This window comes from Sander lucioperca, chromosome 3, assembly GCF_008315115.2.
Source record: "Sander lucioperca isolate FBNREF2018 chromosome 3, SLUC_FBN_1.2, whole genome shotgun sequence".
In the NCBI taxonomy this organism is placed as follows: domain Eukaryota; kingdom Metazoa; phylum Chordata; class Actinopteri; order Perciformes; family Percidae; genus Sander; species Sander lucioperca.
Genome location: NC_050175.1, coordinates 41896166 through 41916279, shown reverse-complemented (window position 1 = coordinate 41916279; position 20114 = coordinate 41896166). Strand labels below are relative to the sequence as shown.

Here is a 20114-nt window from a genome sequence, read left to right as displayed (position 1 = left end):
AGGCTTATGCATTGTCAATGCCACTATAAGCATATGGTTGTTGTTACACGTTCTGTCCACTAGAGGGACTTCCAACATCAGCCTGGCCTTGAAGGGGACCTACTTCATGGCGCATTGCATTCCTGGCACGCCGCTCTCTGTTTACTATCATTTTCCACCACTAGCACATAGCAACAAACACAAATCAACAATCAACTCTAATGAAACATTATCTAACAAGTGTATTGAAGCGGCTCTGTTGTAAAGGCTAACGTTTCTTGGTTAGCACAATGACATCATGTTAGAAAGCACAGCCAAAACGATGTGTCATAAACGTAACAAAAAAAGTAACAAAAGTGTTAGCCACGATGCTAACGGTATTGATAACTAAGCCAAACGGTGCTGCCACTACTATTTGAGTGATTTATTAGCAACCTGTTTCTTGCAGATTGTCACGTTACTGAGATATTAGAAGGTAATATATGAAGTAGAAGTTAACTCTGACAGCTGTAGGGCGCCGCTAACATTAACTTTAGCTGTTTCCATGAAGCTCCAAGCTAAGCTAACGTTACTATAACTCACGACGCAGTTAGGAAACAAGAACGAGCTAGCTAACTATTGATAACAAGCATTTTGGCTCGGTGGATGTCAATTTTAAAGTCATGTTAAAACTATTTCCCTGCCGCAGCCTGTCACTCCCCCCTGTACTAACGTTACTCGGTACATAACGTTAGCTCACAATGCCTTGAGTTTCTCACTCCCTTAAGTTATTGTTCATCAGACATGAGAAGAGAAAGATTAGCTAATGTTAGCCAACCTATTTATAAAAAAAAAAAAATCACACTCGAATAGTAATTACAGCATTCGAATAGTATTGATTTTTTTACTATTCAAATTATATTCGACTTTCGGAATTCGCTCCAACAGCTCTAATATGTGTATACTAAATGTGAGAGAAAGAAATTCTTAGGTTTTTATCACACCAACATGGCTTGTAATTCACCACCAGATGAAGAGGCAACCATACTATTGATAGCTCACACAGAGAAAAATGCTGGTCTTAAGCCAACTTCTGTAAATCAAATAAAAACACCCCATTGGGCTCAATGTGGTCAACCACATTGCAATATTTACAGTGTGATCAGAAATGATTCCATGTAGAGCAAATATGCGGGTACTAATCTGTTAAACTGTTTGTGACATTTTGTCCAGAAGTCAAAATGGACTGGTTGGTGACCAGAAATCAATTGTGTTGACTATTCAGCTTGATTGATGTAAGCATTAATGAAGAGTAGTCAATCATCAATTGTCACATTTTTTATTCCACATAAACCCAATTTTGAACCATCAATATTCTTCATCACTCTTAGGTTCGTACCTTCCTGGAGGCTATCCGTTTTCTCCATATGGCAATAAAATGGCCGGAGCCGAGGAAGGCGGCGACAAATCTCGCGCTAGCCCTACTGTCACCAAAACGGCAGCGGACTCCAAAGCCCTGGATATCCTGCATCAGCACGCCAGCCAATACAAGAGCAAATCCCCCACAGTGGGTGACAAGCCACCTCATGAGAGGGAAAGGGAGCAGGACAGAGGAGCTGGTGGAGACAGAGATCGGGAAAGGGAGAGGGAAAGAGAAAGAGACATGGACCGACCACGCTCCTCACCCTCCCAGCGCATCATGCCCTCGCACCACCACCTGGGATACCCCCTGCTCTCAGGGCAATACGACCTGTCCTACGCCACAGGTCAGTCAGTCGTTCTATCTCGCTGTTTGATAATAGATTCACCACACTAAATGTTATATACATACTTAAGAAGGTACTATACATGCAAAGTATATTAATGCCTGTTACCTAAATTTAAAAAAAGGCCCACAATTCAGAATATTTACTGTAAGTAGATGCAGACTGTTACATTTTGGCAGATGACCAATCAGCAATCTAAATTCAGAACCTAAATAGGAAATATCACTGATAGCCATACATTTTCCAACTCGCCATAGGTCTCTCCTCATCAGCTATTGTTGCCAGCCAACAAGCAGCAACCCCTTCCCTCTACCCGCCACCACGGAGGTGAGAACGGTAAGACCCCCCCTTAGTTGGAGAGACACTTGAAAGACTGACAGTAAAACAAAACACAAACTGATAGCAGTGTTTGCGAACTCGACAAATGCAGGTGGCAGACTTCGTGCTTCACATGCAACTCTAGTTAGCTAGTATATTTAGGTTATGAGTACTGGCACAGATGATAAAACAGTTGGTTTCATTGTGCTGGTTTATTTCATTTGAAGTGGAAAAAAACCCCCCCTGCTCTCTACTCTTTCCTCCAACATTTATGTTGCAGACTCAGAGGCGGCAACCTGTAAAAAAAAAAACAAACAGATCCTGGCCAAACAAAGCCCTCAGTACTCTGCTGCAATCTAGTACAGTATGCAGTGCAGCATTTAGCCCCTCAGCTCATCCATCCTAAGTAGGTCCTCTGAGGACAAATGGATCATAGTGTTGATAATAGAGACGTGGAATCAGCCCTCTAAGACACTGAGCCGGAGCAGCCTGCACTGCCCTCTGGTGGCAGCTCTTTGAAATGACAACGGAGTCATTTGGATAAATAAATGCATGCCGTTGATTCAACTTTATGGTCAGTTTTGGAGGATGCCGTTTGTGGTGCTTTTGAACTGTATTGCAGTCAACAGAGAGTTGGATTCTATTATTTAGCCTACCTTCATTGATATGAATGGGGAGGACAAAATAATAGAAACACATAGATTTCCCACCGTGGTCAGAAAACACAAAGCAGTTTCTCTCACTATGACTCTCGAGTCGGTACTCGCTCCGAAGCTAGTCGCCGTCACTCTCTCACTTCTCCCTCTACCACACACTCCTCCTCCCCGCACACACACACACACACACACACACACATGCCGGCTCGACGCACACACCAGCGCACAAGTATAAACACCAGGCCACTTACGTAGGCTATGCCGAAAGCTCTGCGAGACGCAGCCATAACCATAAAACGGCCTTTAGTTTCAGTTAGGTGTACCTAATAAACTGGCAACTGAGCTGCAGGTCTAACACATTAAAATTAATAGCCCCCAGTGGTGAAAGTATTCATACCTTTACTTAGAAATATACTAAGTAAATATCACCAAAATTACTGCATTACAAGTAAAAGTCCTCTACTCTTACTTAAGTAAAGGTACAGTAGTATTATCAGTAAAATGTACTTTTAAGTATCAACAGTAAAAGTACTCATTATGCATAATGGCCCCTCCCACAGTTACTGTATATATTATATTATTGTATTACTATTATTATGTATGCATTAATGTGTGAACAGCGTTTTAATGTTGTGGTTGGTCAGAGTCTTTACATACAGTTGTGTGTATAGGTAAGCATCGTCTTTTTTTAAGATGATTGTATTGTAAAATCTTAATCTATATACATTTTCTAGTAAATATGGTTCTCAAATAAATGCAATGAAGTTATAAGTACAATTATTCCCCCTGAAATGCAGTGAAGCAGAGGAATGAAGTAGCCTAAAAGTACAAATACTTCTGTCACTACACCACCTGCCTCAGAGAGAAGAGTCACAGACGTGTAAAGAGCTCTTTTTAAACGGCACCCTGTTCTTTTTGTTTCTGTATTTTCTGTATATAATGAAGTCATCTGGTAATAAACAAGTCTTTCCTTTTGTTTTCTCTCGCAGGGAAACCTGACCGTCACACCTCAACCCTGCAAAGATTCATGTGACTGGCTCACATGAGAAGAAAGTCTCCCGGGTGTTACCTTTTTTAGACATCAGTTGAATGGTGTTTCAATCTATATTTTTAGTTCGTCTGCCACGAGGCTAGGCAGATTGTCGTTTTGGTTGTTTTTTTTTTTTTGTCCTCCCCTCGTTAACGAACCCCAAATTTGTCCAAACGTTGGACTGTAACAGAACTGATAATAACCCAGGTTCAAAGCCATCACTCTGCCTCACCATGCAGAGGAAACACCAACCCCGCTGATTATCTAGTCTTTGCACTGTCAACAAATACAATGCAAAAAGAGACTATTGGACTGCCAGAACAGCTTTTTTTGTTTTCTTTTTCTTTCTTTGACTGCATTGTTTTATGTTTGTTTTTTTGTCACACGCAGAAAGAAATTGGCAGGGGATTTTATTTTTTTGATGAGTTGGGTGGCTGATGGGAAAGGGGAGTCAAACTAAATTAAAGACTGAAAAGAAAAAGTGAATCATATTGAAATGATTTCAACTCTATGTCTTTGGCTTATTGTATGCCGTGAAACAACAGTACATCCTTAACTTGACACATGTTTTGGCTATATTTTGTGGGGGAGGGGGAATATGGCAACAGCTGCTTTCTTCAGAGACTTGAGAGCCTGAGACTGAAGTTTTTTTGTTTTGTTTTTTGTTTTCCATCATCATTGTCAATATCCATCCTCCTTTGAACCCTCAGTTCTTGTTTCAGGGATGATGATGTCGTCATGTTTTTTTGCGAAGGGACCGCACACACCTCAATGGAGAATAAACACTATTCATGTTTTCTTTTTCTCAGTAATACTTAACACTTGTACTCCATATCATTGTGTTCATCCTTGAATGTGTCTGATGCTGGTATGAGTCCTGTTTTCCTCACAATGAAAGCGTCACATCTGTCGTTGCACTCAAACGGTGAAGCCACATTAGCAAGCGGTTAATTCGCGGGGAGTTGCCATCGCTGCATTTTGGCCACTTGTTGTTTTTTTCTTTAGGTTTTTACTGTAAGCTTGTGCTTCATCCAGCTCGTCGCATTTGATCGTTTTCCGTTTCTGTAAACAATGTGAAATTTCACTCAACTTGTGTATTTCTTCTGCTGTAATATAGACTTTTTGCCTACTTTTATGTGCATAAATGTTTATATTTATCCCCCGCACGCAACTGTTTTAAAAACTGTCACTGTTAAACAGCTTTCAGCCTTCACAGCGTTTAACATCATGTGCTCGGATCATTGATTCCCTAGACATCTTGCTGTGCTGCTTGTTTTCCCCTGCTTTGGTTGTCTGCACGTTTTTTTTTTTTTTTTATCATCAAGCTAGGTTCACATTAATCCCAACGTGCAGTGTGCAATTAGACTGGACCTAGGCCTCCGAATCACTGTCCACATCTCAGATCTTTTTCAGTGATTCGAAGGTCCCATGACATGGTGCTCTTTGGGTGCTTTTATATAGACCTTAGTGGTCCCCTAATACTGTATCTGAAGTCTCTTTCCTGAAATTCAGCCTTGGTGCAGAATTACAGCAACTAGAGCCAGTCCTACAATGAGCTTTACTTAGGATGTGCCATTTCTGTGTCTGTAGCTTTAAATGCTATTGAGGAGGAGAGAGGGGGGGCAAGGTGGAAGGGGGGGGGGGGGGGGCCTTGACCAACCGCCATGCTTCACTCATGATGTCTCTCTCTTTCTCATGGGCGGGCCAAATTCTCTGTGCGGGCAAAGCAGAGAAAGGGGAGGTAGCCTTCCTCCTTATGACATCATTAAAGGAAGATTCCAGATCGGCCCATCTGAGCTTTCATTTTCTCAAAGGCAGAGCAGGATACCCAGAGCTCGGTTAACACCTATCGCCATTTCTAGCCACTGGGGGATCATAGGCAGGCTGGGGGAACGCATATTAATGTTAAAAAAACCTCATGAAGTGAAATTTTCATGCCATGGGACCTTTTTAAGTGAAAACTAAATGGTAAAACAGACTGATTTTTCAGGCTATTGTTCATTGTCAGAAGGGCAGAAATGTCTCTGGTGCTTCGCTTGCTTGTGTGGCTTCACCATAACACATTCACCTCGGGACAGTTAGCATGGGTTTCTAACCAGTGCGGCTAGCTTTGGATTTAACTGGGCCAATTAGTCTGATACCTCAGACGCCAGCTTTCTCTGTTCAGTTGCTGCCTGTGCAGTTAGGTCATGACCCAAAAAAAAAATCTTTCAGCTGTTACCAGAACAGACATGAGCCAATCAGATGCAGACAATGAACTGAAATAAAAACAAAAACAAGGGAGAGCCCTTGAAAGACTTGGAGCAAAAGCTAACATGGTTAAACCAAGTGAAATGGCACCTTGATCACGCACATATGACAGAAGTAAGGGGGCTCAAAGTTCAGCTGAGAAGAAGCATGTTGCTCTAGGCTTGCCTTTTGGATCTCAAGCTGGTGGTACCACTCTGTAAATTCACTTTAAATCCACAGAAAGAAAGCGACAGTCAACATGGTTCTGTTCTAGCAGAGGACCATCATGGCTTTAAATTACAGTTCTCTTGTGCCTCAGGGGTTGTAAGTGAAATTCTATCCAGATGCTCTTTGCATCGATTTTGAGAGGGCTTCTGTTTATGGGTGTGGGGGGGGGGGGAAAAGCACATTCTCTGCTCTGAGCTGGGTGTTCTGTTGTAGTGGTTTCATTCATAAATGACAAATTGGCTCAGGATAGGGACTTGTTAAAGGATTTACGCCACACCATGCTGTTGCGGGTTGTGAACGGTCTTTACGTTCCTCTGATGCATTCTAATCAGAGTAGAATATTGACCATGTCATTCAGTTTGTATTGATTCTGGTTTTTACACTTTTAATGTTCCCATTGTTGTTTTTTTTGTTCTCATTAAATACTGTATGTGATCAAGTCCACCAGTTAATCTCACATCTAATACCCTCTGAAGTTGGATGTTAGCTGTTTGTTGAGACACTGCTCATGATTGTGAAACTGCAGCAATTCATTTTGAGGTTCACGGACATTCCCAGTAAATAAGTTGCCAGTTTCTTGTCCCACGGAAGTTTGCAAGATGGGTTTGTCTTTTGACTTTTTTGCGCATTTTGAAGAAGAATGGCTGACATGAAAAAGCTGAATGTGGTGGTGTTTGACTTGTACTTAATCTGTAAGGGTAATCTAGGCAGCTGTGATGTTGTCATTAAAGTCAGTGGGTTTTAGTACCAGCAGACTGCATACAGTACATATAGTTTTATCAGACAATGGTTGTGACAAGTGCATTTGTTCTCTCTCTGAGAGTAGTAATGTTATCTCAGTAGTAAGCAAAGCCCAGTGAAAAATCATATATACTGAAATGTATGAAAAGCCAGAAAAGTAATGTTTGCTATCAACATATTGGAAAGTGCTTGGCTCTTGTATTTTGCAAGACTGTATTTGTTTCATGGTGAAGAGTATATTTATTGGCCAGCAGTTGTCTCAATTGGTGCCTAGTTGAACATTCTTCTGTGAAAACACAGAGACACTTGCTCGTTCTGTCCTTTTACCGACCCACCTGCTGTCACACACCCCCCCCCCCTCCTCCCTTTCCTACTCCCCCTCCCCCCAGAGTACCAGTTCTGGTGCTTGCAAGGATGTTTACAATGTCTTCATTTTCTTTGTGTGAGAAATTCAGAACGCTTCACCCCTCACCTCCTTTTTCCCTCCCTTCAGGAGTTTGTGTAAAGTGTACATTGCCATGGTTCTTTTTTATACAATACTCTGTAACTTGCCTTTGTAAATTTGGGCTGGAAAAAAATAAATCTTTTTATGAGACAATCTGTCCTGGGAACTGTTCAATGGCTTCTGCTCTGTGGATGCTGTGGAATCGAGATAATGCTGTCAAAGGATGCCAGCTGCAACTTCTTTGTGCAGGTGTTACCTTCAAAGTAATACTTCACTTTACAGAAGGTTTTACTTTACATATAAATTAAGAGTTTGAATTAAGAATTAACAGTTTGCCACACAGGTTCATCTGTGAGTGAGACGTGGACATTCAACCGGTGGTGGTGATGGCGCAGTGGATGTGACTCGTGCCTTTGGTGTGGGAGATCGATTCCCACTGCAATACATCAACCAACGTGTCTCTGAGCAGGACACTTAACTCATAGTTGCTCCAGAGCTCCAGAGCCGTACAACTTCTGACATATATAGTCTGTAAGTCACTTTGGATAAAAGCGTCAGCTAAATGACATGTAATGTAAACTGATTTAAATGTTTTTAGTCTAAAGCCACCAGAACGCAGGAAGTAAGTGTCCAACATTGCTTTTTAATTAATATTTAAAATTGACTATGATGGTGCTAGAAATGCACATTAGAATATGGAAATTGCACTGTGGCATTTGGCCACAGGAGAGCAGTGTCTCTAAAGTGGCCACAGTCGGTCTCAGCTGAATCAAATAGCCTGTTTTAGGGAGTTTTACGGCTGACTAAATTCCTGTACCTGAGCCGGTTTGGTTTAAGACAATATAGGCCATTTGATTTAATACATATGCTGTTCAGGAAACGCTTCACTGCACCTTTGTACGATTTCTCAGATGTTAATCCTGAAACATAATCCGGCATTGTTTACATCCTTGTTTACTAGCTTGCAGTCTGCTCCTTTGCTGCTGCAGCATAGTGTATATCTTGGCATGGGGTACCCTTAAATAAGAGTTTAACCGTGTGTGTCTATGTGTGTGTGTGTGGAGGGGGGAAAGTATTTTTATGTCTTGAAACATTTCTGGGGGGGGATCTTTCAGTGCTCTATATATAATTTTAAATTTAATATCTTTGGATAGATAGAAACAACAAAAATTAGTTGAAAACCTAGTTGTATTTAACTAACTGTTAATTTTAACATACACACTGTAGAAACTGTATCTGCATCTGCTGCGGCATTCACTCCTATCAGTCAGTTAGGGTATTTTTAACTGCCCCTAATGCTCCTGCACTGACAGTGCGCTGTGTGCATTAGCATAATGCAACATCAGTGACAGGGAGCGATTACGCTAGGGATGATTTTGTTGAGTGTAAATGGGAAATCTGATTATCCCTGATGCTCTCAGCTCGGCAGAGGGAGGAGGGCCAGAGAGAGAGAGAACAAGGCTGCCTGGAGGAGAGATTCAGAGGGAAGGAGGGGTTAAGATAGCAATGTGCTGAGCCAATGGCTTTTGCGCAGAGCAGCTGGCTGGCATCAGGACAGGCCGCTCGGAGGAAGGATACCTCGAGAACGGCTCCTCTTCGCTTGCTGTAGGACACTGAGGGTGACTTCCAGGAGGTGTTCATGGGATGCACTATCTACGCTGCCAGCCCTAAGGCCCTGCCCGCCGACGAGGCCCCAGGCCAGGACAGATACTACCAGCTCCCCCACCTCCGCCACCCTCATGGCAACTGCGGTCAGAGGATAGCAGCCAGCAGAGCCAGGTCAGTCAACACCACACAGAAAGTACACTGAATGTTTGGCATGCTTGTCATGAGTTACACTGTTGAGGTGAATCCAGGTAAAAGTAATGGATTCTTAGTTAATGGCTCTTCTTCCATCTCAACCAATCACAGAGCAGAATATGGAGAGAATGAGAGGGATTTTTGAACTGGGCTACATGGGATGTGAATGGAAAAGTAACTTTATCGTTACGGAAATGTCCCTCATGATATGTTTTTTTTTACATTCAGTGTATATCTCTGCGGAAAAACACTTAAAATTTAAAAAAATAAGAAATAAATGAAAATATATATTAATTACAATATAAGAATGAAATATACAAGTAGATATTTCACTGTGAAGACAGCTAAACGAATGTGATGTAATGTTACTCTGAAGTGATATTTTCTTATGTTTGTTTTTTACATTAGCAGTTAGGACGTCCAGTTCGAGTTTGCATTTTGAGGGTTTTTGCTTCCGAGTATCAAATGGGTACATGCATTCAGGATGAATGACAAATGAAAAAGAGAAGGGATGTAAGTCATTACAACGGTTGGTCATTTTGGGCAAGCATACCAGCTAGCTGCATTTGCATCTTTTCTTCTTTGTCAGCAGTTCAGGATATTTGATCATGATTTTCCAGACTTCTTCTCTTTTACATATTATAATTATTTTTGCAGTTTGTTACACCTGCAGTTTGGACGTGATCCACCCATGAATATAAACATACAATAAAACATTAACATTTGACTACTATGTACAGTTATAAATATACATTTATATATATATAAACATTTATATATATATATATATAAACATAATATATATATATATATAGAAATAGAAAACAACAACACAAGTAAATTTCAAATTTGTAAACAGGACAATAGTGCAGAGTGCAAAGGGTGCTGGAATAAACATGGAACGGTTAATGTAACAGGTTGGTAAGTACATATACTCGAGCTGGTACAGTATACAGCGTATTTCGATTTTTATGTGACAGTGATAATATTTACATGTTAAAAACAGTGTCTAAGTGTCTAAACTATAAAGTACAGTATATAATTTACAGGTATGTAACATTTTGGATTGAAATTAAGTCGCATAACAGCTTATACTCTTTAAGGGGGTGAGGGTGGGGTCAGAATATTTTTCCAGCAGCATGTACACAAACTCGTCCTGAGTATAACTTTCAACCTACTTGAAAAGTGCTTCTGTTGTTTAACTCGAGAGCCGGAACCCTCTTTAAAATGACTGGTTGGAAAGTGGCTCAATCAAAACAATGGATTGTAAACACAGACTTTTGGTGACGTTGGGAAGTTGCATGGAATTGTGGGAGTTGTAGTTTTTATTGTTAAACACCATCGCTGGTTAGAATCATAGATTGTATATTATTAATAATATACAGTCTATGGTTAGAATGCATTCAAGTTTATTCACGTTACGTTTAGTAACATTTAATCGTGTCTTCTAATAAAATAGCTGCATTTCCCCCAACATAATTATGTTTTTCTTGATTTTATCTGTATTGGTAGCTGACCAGTTAGCTAGTGAGCCAGCAAGCTAACATTAGCCAACAGCTAAAACCACACTATCAGAATATATTTCACATGTCAATTTCACCTTTTGGATGGTTTCAACTACGGGCGGACGGGGTTTGTTGTAACGCTAGCTAGCTACTCAACGAGGCTGAGAGACGGGTGTGGGTGGGGATTGCCAGGGGAAACTCCGGGACGGCGAGGACGTTCGATGGCTGTTGTGCAGTAGTAGAACATTGTTGTGAACAATGATCTCCCCCTTCACCTTTCTGTAATCTTAACTATTCATTTTGGTGCTTAACTCACCTTTTGTCGGGTCGATTTAGCTAACTGTAAAGACAGCTAAACACGAAGGGGGGAGAAATACAGCAGGGAGGAGATTTTCGGCACGAACACCGGTAGCGCTAACGGAGACGTAGCTAATGTTATGGATAGCTGCTGTTGTGACTGTTTTCCAACGCTTCATTAAATTGCCGTTAACGTTGTTAGTACCCGGCACTGGAGTTAAGTGCTGGCCCGGTACGGATTGCTGTAATGGTAGTGTTTGGCTGCTAGCTGGCTGGGGGCTAACGGTAACTAGCTATTGCTACATGTCCCGGGGCTGTTGTCAGCTCTCATTCCGAATGAAGTCTCTTTGCGCCAGGGGAGTGAGGCAGACAGACCGGCGTGTGCTAGCTGGTTAAATTAGCATTAGATTAGTCGTCTAACGTTACTGGTGAACTCATTCGTAGGTTAGCCCAGTGCAGCTTTTATCCGTGGTCAAAACAATCATACTACTAATAACTTTATGAGCGTGTTGAACAATGTTGTAACCCTATAATGTTATCCACCAAGCATTAGCATTAACGTTAGCTACTTGTCAACCAGCACATTGTAGTAACGTTACGCTGGATCGATATTGATATGTATCAATAAATAAGATCTCTGCTGTATTACTGTGTTGCAAAGTGGCATGTAATTTATCACAAAATGATGCCTTGTGGCAGAAAAAGCAGTATTATGGTTACGAGTATTTTTTTCTGTGACATTGTACTCTCAAACGTATCATCTGGGTGCCAGTGTTTTGACGGAAGTTACGAGTAATTAGAGGGTGAAAGGTTATATGACGTAACGCCACTGACAGGCGACTAAAGGAAACGTTCCGTGTCAGAAATAAAATAACAGATTTCTCTGGGTTTGACATTTGGTGGAAACATTTGGGATAGTGTAAGTACACAACTGAAAAAATATATATAACATAGGTATGGTCGTTTTTAGACATTTTTATGCAGAAATGTTACATATTGTACCTTTAAGTTCTTATTTGTATACACTTTTAGAGATAAATAATTCACAAATTCCCAGACTAGAAGTGTATATGACCTGTTGAAAAAAAGATGGATACATACCACCAGTGGTGGAATGTAACATGTTTACTCATGTAGGCTATTTAAGTGCAGTTTTGAGGTACTTGAGTATTTCCATTTTCTGCTACTTTACTTGTCCTTCTCCTTCTACTTTTAACGTCACTAAATTGAAATTACAGTTTACACTTTAGTTACTAGGTACTTTGCAGACTCAGATTAATAATACTAATTAATCAACAAATTATTATTAGTTAAGATAAAATAAGACTTTATTGAACCCTGCGGGGGAATTCACAAGCTACCCAGCAGTATAGAAAGTAATTGAAAGTAGCCCTACCCTTACACATTAATGCATCAATAATTATAAACCAATAATAATATGATATAAATTATTCTGAAATGAGTACTTTTGCTCAGTGGTCGAATGTAATTAAGTAAATTTATTCAACTACTATATTTAAGTTTTTGACATACTTTGAGTATTTCCATCTTATGCTACTTTTTACTTCTACTCCTCCACATTTCAGAGTAAAATGTACTTTTACTCCACTACATTTATTTGATACTTAGTTGTTTTTTTACATTAAACCACACCAAACCACTACACAAACACTATAGCACTAACGTTACAGGTATAAGAGGAACAATTGATTCTGGGTTAACTGTCCCTTTAACAGATCTGAGTACTTCTTCCATCACTGTTAATACTATTGTAAAACAAGTCCTAATGGGAGAATAGTTTCCCTTAGGACTTCACTAAAAAAGAATCAAACTACAGACGCCCTTGCAGCCATTTTTCTGTTAGTCTCGCAGATGTATTTAATGAGAAGTCGTTAAATTATTCTAGGCGTCTGTGGGAAGAAAATAGCCGCCGTTTAATCCCCTGGCAGTGCTACCAGCCCACACTGGCTGTAGGTAAGCTCAACCCACCTCACACAGGACACAATTCTGAGAGGTCACAGCTCCGCGACTCAACGCGACTCAACTCTCGGCTTTATATTTCAAGGGGGTTTTTGTGCCCAAATTGGAGTTCTTACGTCATTTTTATGGATAAAGAACATTACATGATTTGACCGATAAATGGAGAACGGACCGGAGGAGTTTCGTGGAGCTACACGGCAACAACACGGCGGAAAAGGTCGCAGTGGCTTGTGAAGCTACAGGTAGGAGCCGTTATGCGACGTTAAGCTAGCGAGCGGAAGAGTGGGTCTTCCGGTAAATATTTCAAAAATAAAAGCACAAGTTACCAATAGCTGGATGATAGGCGATGTTAGCATGATTTGGGTTGATACTGAAATACTGTCATAAACGCAGTGAATGCTGTATAGTAGGATATTTGATATTTTATTCATTTTACCTTCCAGAAGTGTGCAATTTCTCCTGTTAACCATTTCATTATGATTTCGTGATTATGACTACTTACATTAGTCATCATATATTATTATATGCCCTATAGACTGTATTTAACCATTTCCCGCTTTTATTCTGAAAAATCGCTTCTGTTCCGCATTTTAACCTGGCTTCTCTTGACAAGTTTGACAAGCGTTTCTGCTTTTGATAATAAAAGGCACTTTATTCAAAAAGCAAAATGCTATAGTGCATATACATTTCAGAAATAAAATGTGTATGAGTCATAGGCTATTTAAAGTTGTCGTTTAACGTAGAAAATGTAAGTTAAATGTGATGAATTTGGTCCAGTATTGCTTTTTGACAGTAAGTTTAAACTAGGCCTATATCAGTCTGTAATGTCACTTAACCTAAAAGTGTTATAGGTTACTTTTTGTTACTTTTGTTACTAATTACTTTTAGTTTGGTCTCTTAATGAGACAACATAAACACTTGAAATTGGCTTTTTACAAAACTAATCCTCCATTAAATTCCCTTCACGCTAAACAGTTATTATGTGGGCCTACTCCATACAGTCTTAAGTAAAAAGAACATTTGGAGCCTTATGCCGTCTTAAAAACACACTTCTGTCATCAAAGGCTGTTTTGAGGGGCTTGCACAATGGGGAGGTTATTTCAGGAGGTCTCAAGCAGTGCAGAGTCCAAAGCCTCTGCTTCTGTTGCAGTTTCATAGACTATGTCCAGACCAAATTAAGCTAATGTACTACACTAAGTTTAAAAAAAAAAGATTGCCAGGGACAACTGGCAATCATAATGATGCCACGTGATGTGATAGCTCTGGTAAAAAGTCTTAAACATAGTCATCTTTTCCCTATTTGCATTTATTTTGTATCTCTTTATTTTCAATGCACGCTGTATGTAAGTCTTAAGGGCCGTCCATACCAAGAACAATAACTATAACTATAATGTGAAGTGAAATTAAGCAAATCTACCTGCCACTTCCATATTTAACCAGCAAAAGTTCCTGGTTGGCTGGTAGATGGTGCTAATTTTGTACCCTGGTTGCAACGTAAGATTACAGGAATGCCTGTAGTAATATCCTACATAGGTTACATGTACCAAAATTATATGGTTATTGTCTACTGGCAGCCCCTGCTACCACGCCATTTTGTTTATCAAAAATAAGTGACAGGGAAGGATCCCCCGGATCTTATCTCCTGTGACAGAGGTCCTTGCTAAGCCCCAAATGTCCTCAAATCCTAGAAACACCCCTACAGTACTTGGCAAATCTTGGAAAAGCCATTGGCTGACAACAACTTATTGGCACAGAGCTACAGGGAAATGGGCGACCAGAGGCAGAGAGAGTGTAGTGATTCTTAAGCAACAATCCCAGTGGCTAGCAACCCTAACAAGATTAAAGTTTATTGGATTGGAGGATGTCTTGTGACAGCACCAAAAAAAGGACATGGAGGAGAGGCAGAGAGGCGGAGAGGTGAAGGCCTTTCAATTAACATTCATGTTAAAAAGATCCAGCAAAAGAGCAGGAGGGAGATTTGAAGGGCGATTAGGACAGTTAATTTGTATTTTAACACATACTGACATCCATGTTCTAATGTAAAGTTATTGTTTACTTGTTTGTTGTGTAAAACAATGACAGTACCTACATGGTGTGTCATAAATACATGTGTGTATTGCCTTGGAGAAAAGGCAGTGTTTCTATAAGGCTAATATAAAACCTGCGTCCGAAGCATGTTAGGAATGTTTAGATGAGCTGGTCCTGCTGCTGAAAAACAGATTAAGTAACATTCCTGTTTATTTAGAGTAAGTCTGTAAGTTTTTTCCTCACCACTCCACTGCTACAGTAGCTCCCTGTATCAGCTGGCCATCCTACAAGCCCCAGGGCTCTCAAAAACTCAAGGTTAATTTTTGTGGCAATTGGTTTGTGGTCATTTGATTAATTGTCTAAAGTGTCTAGGAATATGGGGATATGCACCACTAAGCACAACATTAACTGACATGATAGGAGCCTTTAATACCTTGTGTTTAGATCCTGACTTTAAGGTGGATCATGTGTCAAAATCTAGTAACCTTCAATCTCTAACCTTCATATGTGAGTGATGGAATTACCACACAGCAAACTTGTTGCCATGCAGCCTACTATCTCAAAAACAAGGTAAAAAGGAAACAGATACTGAGGAATCTGGGTTTACCACTGGCCCAGCAGCTCATTTTAACCTTTGCTTTTTCAGATTACACTTAGACACCCTATGCTACCAATTACTGATGCCTCATTTTCTAAAATCAAACAAACACCAACACATATTGCTTTGGACAAAAGTGTCTGCCAAATGAATGTATTGCAGTATGATGTAGATCCCATCATAGGGCAAAATAAAAGATTCTTTTCACCCTGGTTTTCTAAATGATCGGAATGGATTATGTGTAGCTAACCTGCCATTCTCTATTTTATTAGGACTGTCTAACTAGCAAGAGTTTGAAAAACATTAGCACTGAATGTAATCCAGGGTTTTGCAGAATCATCCAGTACTGATGTTTAGGTCTGGCCATAAGGTTGGATCTGATCTCTACCCTCAGAGAACCACGGTTACATTTGTAACATTCAGATCAAATTCAACAGTTTGCTAAGTTAACTGATTCTGTATCAAATAGGGTCGACCTGCTGCAAATGACATTGTTTGTCCAGTAATACTGTGAGGGAGGTCATCAGGCTGCTGCCTGTTTATTTTAGTTTTTGTTTTGCAGATGCATTGCATTAACAAGCAGTTTACTGCTTATTTACCTTGTCCGTCTGGTATATTCTGACTTGCTCTCCTGTCCAGCAGTGAAACTCAAATGGCAGACAAGCAGACACTAATATTGACAGAGGAAATCACACGTTATGGTGAAGCTGCGACAACATTTATTCTTTATTTTAGATCATTCGTTTAATTCCACTTCCCAGAAACCTGCACAGACACATAAGACCAAAGACTGAAACAAAAATTTAAACAATTTGTGTCAGTAACTGTGTGTTCAGTGCTGGTATGTGTTTCATAAGGTTTTTTAGACTGCAAGCAAACATTTTGTGAATGGGGACACTAAATAGCCATCCAAAGTCTGTTTGCTGTGCCGTCAGACACAGTGGGTGGTGTCAAAACATTCTCAGCTGTCATAAAGTCATAAGGTCTTTTTTCTCTCCACCTAAACTAAATATAAGGTGACTAACTACTAACTAACTGTCCAAGTTTCACATGTCTGCACGCTGGCTTTCATATGAAAATGAATTAATAGCTGTCTGGGAGACAGGAAATTCATCTCAAAATGGGCAGCAGTTATGTAAAAGTACAGTATGTGACTTGCAGTTATATATCTATGCTCTGAAACATGCAATGCTAGTGTCAGTTCCCATGTGTAACAAGGACTTGAGTAAAAAGGTGTTAAGGCTTCAGATTTCACTTCAGAAATTGTTGATTTAATACTCAAGAATAACAGTTTACAAAGTAAATCCAACCCACTTAGTTCAACAACATTTCCTGTTGTTAAGGATGTTTTAATTTGAAACAGATGACCAGCTTTACGGAATTATTTTGTTAAAATATGTAAGAATGCCTCTTAATGATTTTGTGCAAATTGGCATCTTCTTAGAAAAGTCTTTGCCTAAATATTCTCAATGCCCTTAGCTACTGATTTGGGGAACCTTACTAAAAGACCATTTCTTTGTAAAGAATAGCTGAGCCCAACAAGTAGTAACAAGTAGAACAAGCATCCCCTTTGAACATCGTTTCTAAGTGAACTGAAACAACACCACACGGCTCTGTTTTGCCCTTAAGGCCCACATCTGGGATCAGATACCCCTCCTGAATCCCTTAACCTCAGGCTTAAATTGAATAGACCCCACAAACCCTTTCCTTATCTCTTACAACGGGCCCTTCACCTCTCATTCAACCATCACAGATTACCAGTCAGATGTAAAACCTCTAGGACCAGGAAGCCCTTGTTGTTTGAACAGGTCAGTGGCTGACGTTAAGCTTCTGGCCAATTAGAGATAATGCACTGGAAACTGCATGCAGGAGCCTATTTCCATCAGCACCTTTAATTATACAAAGGCAGGTGCTAACGACTCCCCCTCTCCCAGAGGAAAATATGGCACGGGCGCGGCCAGCCGAGTGTTGATGTGCAGATGAGAGGAAGAAAAATAATAGATTGTTTAAAGGTTTTGTGCTGTTTTATGACAAAACTGCAAAGCATTTAAAGGATAATACCAGCTTTTATCTTCTTAGTTATCATCTAGATCAGTGATTCCCAACCATGGGTGCGTACGTACCCCAAGGGGGTACTACTGTAGTTTCCAGGGGGTACCTGGAAGATTGCACTACTAAAAATAAATTAGGATTTGATTAAAAAAATATCTACATATTTGTGTTCAGGAAGACAATAAATAGCAACATGGGATTACACATTGGTATGATGCTGATTTTGGTGTATTTACAATAACTAGTAAGCTACCAGAGTACAGAGTAGGCTACATACATCAATATGAGACAGTTGTTAAACATAAACACCATGTTTTGTAACGAGAGCGTGTGAAAAATAGTTATCAAGTGAACAGAGTAGTTAGCTAAAAGTAATGAATAGTGAACATTAATAGATAAAAATAATGAACATTTTCTCTCCATCTCTCCAATAGTTTAGCCTTCTGCTAACCGTAGCCAAAGGTTCACGGCTGTGGTGAAAGCTCATGGATGCGGTTAGCAGAAGGCTAAACTATTAGCAACAGTTTCTCTCCATCTCTGAAATGCTTTTCCGGTATTGACACCTGTTTTATTCATAAACATGAACTTGAATCACAGCATGTCATCTCAAATGGCTTAACAGGCCCACAAGTTTGCAACGAAAACTGCTATATTGCCAACTCTTTTCCAATGAAAGTAGCACTCGCTCCAGAAGTTTATTTTCAAATCCTGGCGTTTGTTTTGGCCTTTTCCAGAATACAGCCTGCCCAAGCTTTAGTGGAATACATGATGGGTGGTGTTAAGGGCTACTTGAGCTCCACCCATGGGACTGTGGGGGTACGTCAGATAAAAAAAGGTTATTTAGTCTAGTCGAGTGATCCAAATTTCCATTGCTTTTGTGGTCTCGTTGCAGATGGAGACTACAAGGCTTGTTTTCACTCAAGCCATTTGCTGCCGTCCATTTCAAAGTATGCAGAACAACTTAAGCCCTTTAAATAACCTGAGCCTCATAAATCCATCACAGTAAACATGAAGCTGTGATTTGGTTCCCTCAAAGTGTCAGTGGAATTGTACCTTATACCTCTGTTACTGCCCAGGGTTATCTGACCCATGCTCAACCCTTCTTTTGTCAACTCAAACCAAGCCAGTCAACAAGGGTTGATCCCTGGTCATGACGATTCAGATACGACCTGGGTCACAACCTGGGAGCAATACCAATTAGGGCTGTTGGAACGAATTCCAAAATATGAATATAATTCGAATAGTAAAAAAATCAATACTATTCGAATGCTGAAATTATTATTAGAATGTGATTTTTTTATAAATATGTTGGCTAACGTTAGCTAATCTCCCTTTTCTCACCTTGGCCTATCCGCATGTAAAAATGAAATGTGTTTGTCATGTCACGTCTGATGAACAATACGTTAGCGGGAAACACAAGGCATTGTGAGGTCTTAACATCACGGCGCACGTAACATTAGTGACAGGCTGCGGCTAGAAATCGGAAGAAGGAATGGAAATAGTTTTAACGTGACTTTAAAATCGACATCCACCAAGCCAAAATGCTTATGTTATCATTAGTTAGCTTGTTCTTGTTTCCTAACTGCGTCGCGAGTTATAGGAGCTTAGGAGCTTCATGGAGACAGCTAGCTAAAGTTAATGTTAGCTGCCCTACAGCTGTCAGAGTTAGCTTCGACAATAAACCTTCTAATATCTGTATTCTCAGTAACGTTACAATCTGCAAGAAACAGGTTGCTTATACATCTCTAAAATAGTAGTGGCAGCACCTTTTGGCTTAGTTATCAATGCCGTTAGCATCGTGGCTAACACTTTTGTTACTTAGTTTATGACATATTGTTTCGGCTGTGCTTTCTCACATGATGTCATTGTGCTAACCGAGCACCGTTAGCCTTTACAACAGACTACACTTGTTAGATAATGTTTAATTACAGAGTTCTCTGTTGATTTGTGTTTGTCGCTGTGTGCTAGTGGTGGAAAATTATAGTAAACAGAGAGCGGCGTGTCGGAAATGCAATGTGCTGTGACGTAGGTCCCCTTCAAGGCCAGGCTAAAGTCCTTCTAGTGGACAGAACGTGTAACAACAACCACATGCTTATAGTGGCATTGACAATGCATAAGCCTGAGTCGTGTAGTACATATTAATAACAGGCTGCATTTGAGCATTAAATATTCAAATATTATTAAATATATTTAAAAAAAAAAACTAATGAAAGACGAAGATTGACAGCTCTAATACCAAGTACCTCAGGTGCTGGTTTACACTCAAATGCAGAAGAGTTCAGTTTGCAGAAGAGTGCTGCTCTTTTGTCACATTCGGATAGTGTTGTGTTTACAAGGTTCTGGGCTGATCATGGTGAAGCAGCAGGTGGTCAGTTGGACTGATTGTGTTATTCACCTATTTATTTATTTGTTACGGACTTTTATTGAGTGGCACCTCCTTGATATTTCGCATCATATTCAGTTGATCTCCTTTAGTTTTAACC

At 40.1% G+C, this 20114-nt stretch overlaps 2 protein-coding genes across 10 annotated transcripts in view; both read left to right on the top strand.

The window, feature by feature from the left end:
- The window catches only part of LOC116043400 (zinc finger protein 609-like), a 78776-nt gene extending 73871 nt beyond the window's left edge, over positions 1–4905 (top strand). For 3 of the 4 annotated variants that reach the window (XM_031290032.2, XM_031290031.2, XM_031290030.2), the window contains exons 7-9: positions 1350–1724; positions 1982–2060; positions 3688–4905. In XM_031290032.2, coding sequence (XP_031145892.1) covers positions 1350–1724; positions 1982–2055 — 449 coding nt within the window. In that variant the 3' untranslated portion in view covers positions 2056–2060; positions 3688–4905. The remainder of the gene's footprint in view (positions 1–1349; positions 1725–1981; positions 2061–3687) is intronic. The other variant, XM_031290033.2, reaches the window with a different exon arrangement.
- A 3929-nt stretch (positions 4906–8834) lies between these two features.
- Positions 8835–20114, top strand: part of gramd2aa (GRAM domain containing 2Aa) — a 39417-nt gene continuing 28137 nt past the window's right edge. For 2 of the 6 annotated variants that reach the window (XR_004896970.1, XM_031290053.2), the window contains exon 1: positions 8835–9150. Coding sequence is in view for 2 of the 6 variants with exons in the window: in XM_031290053.2 (XP_031145913.1) it covers positions 9011–9150 (140 nt within the window). In the remaining 4 variants the exon portion in view is untranslated. Of the gene's footprint in view, positions 9151–12904; positions 13248–20114 lie in introns of those variants that run through there. The other 4 variants (XM_035999909.1, XM_031290054.2, XM_031290056.2 and 1 more) reach the window with 3 other exon arrangements.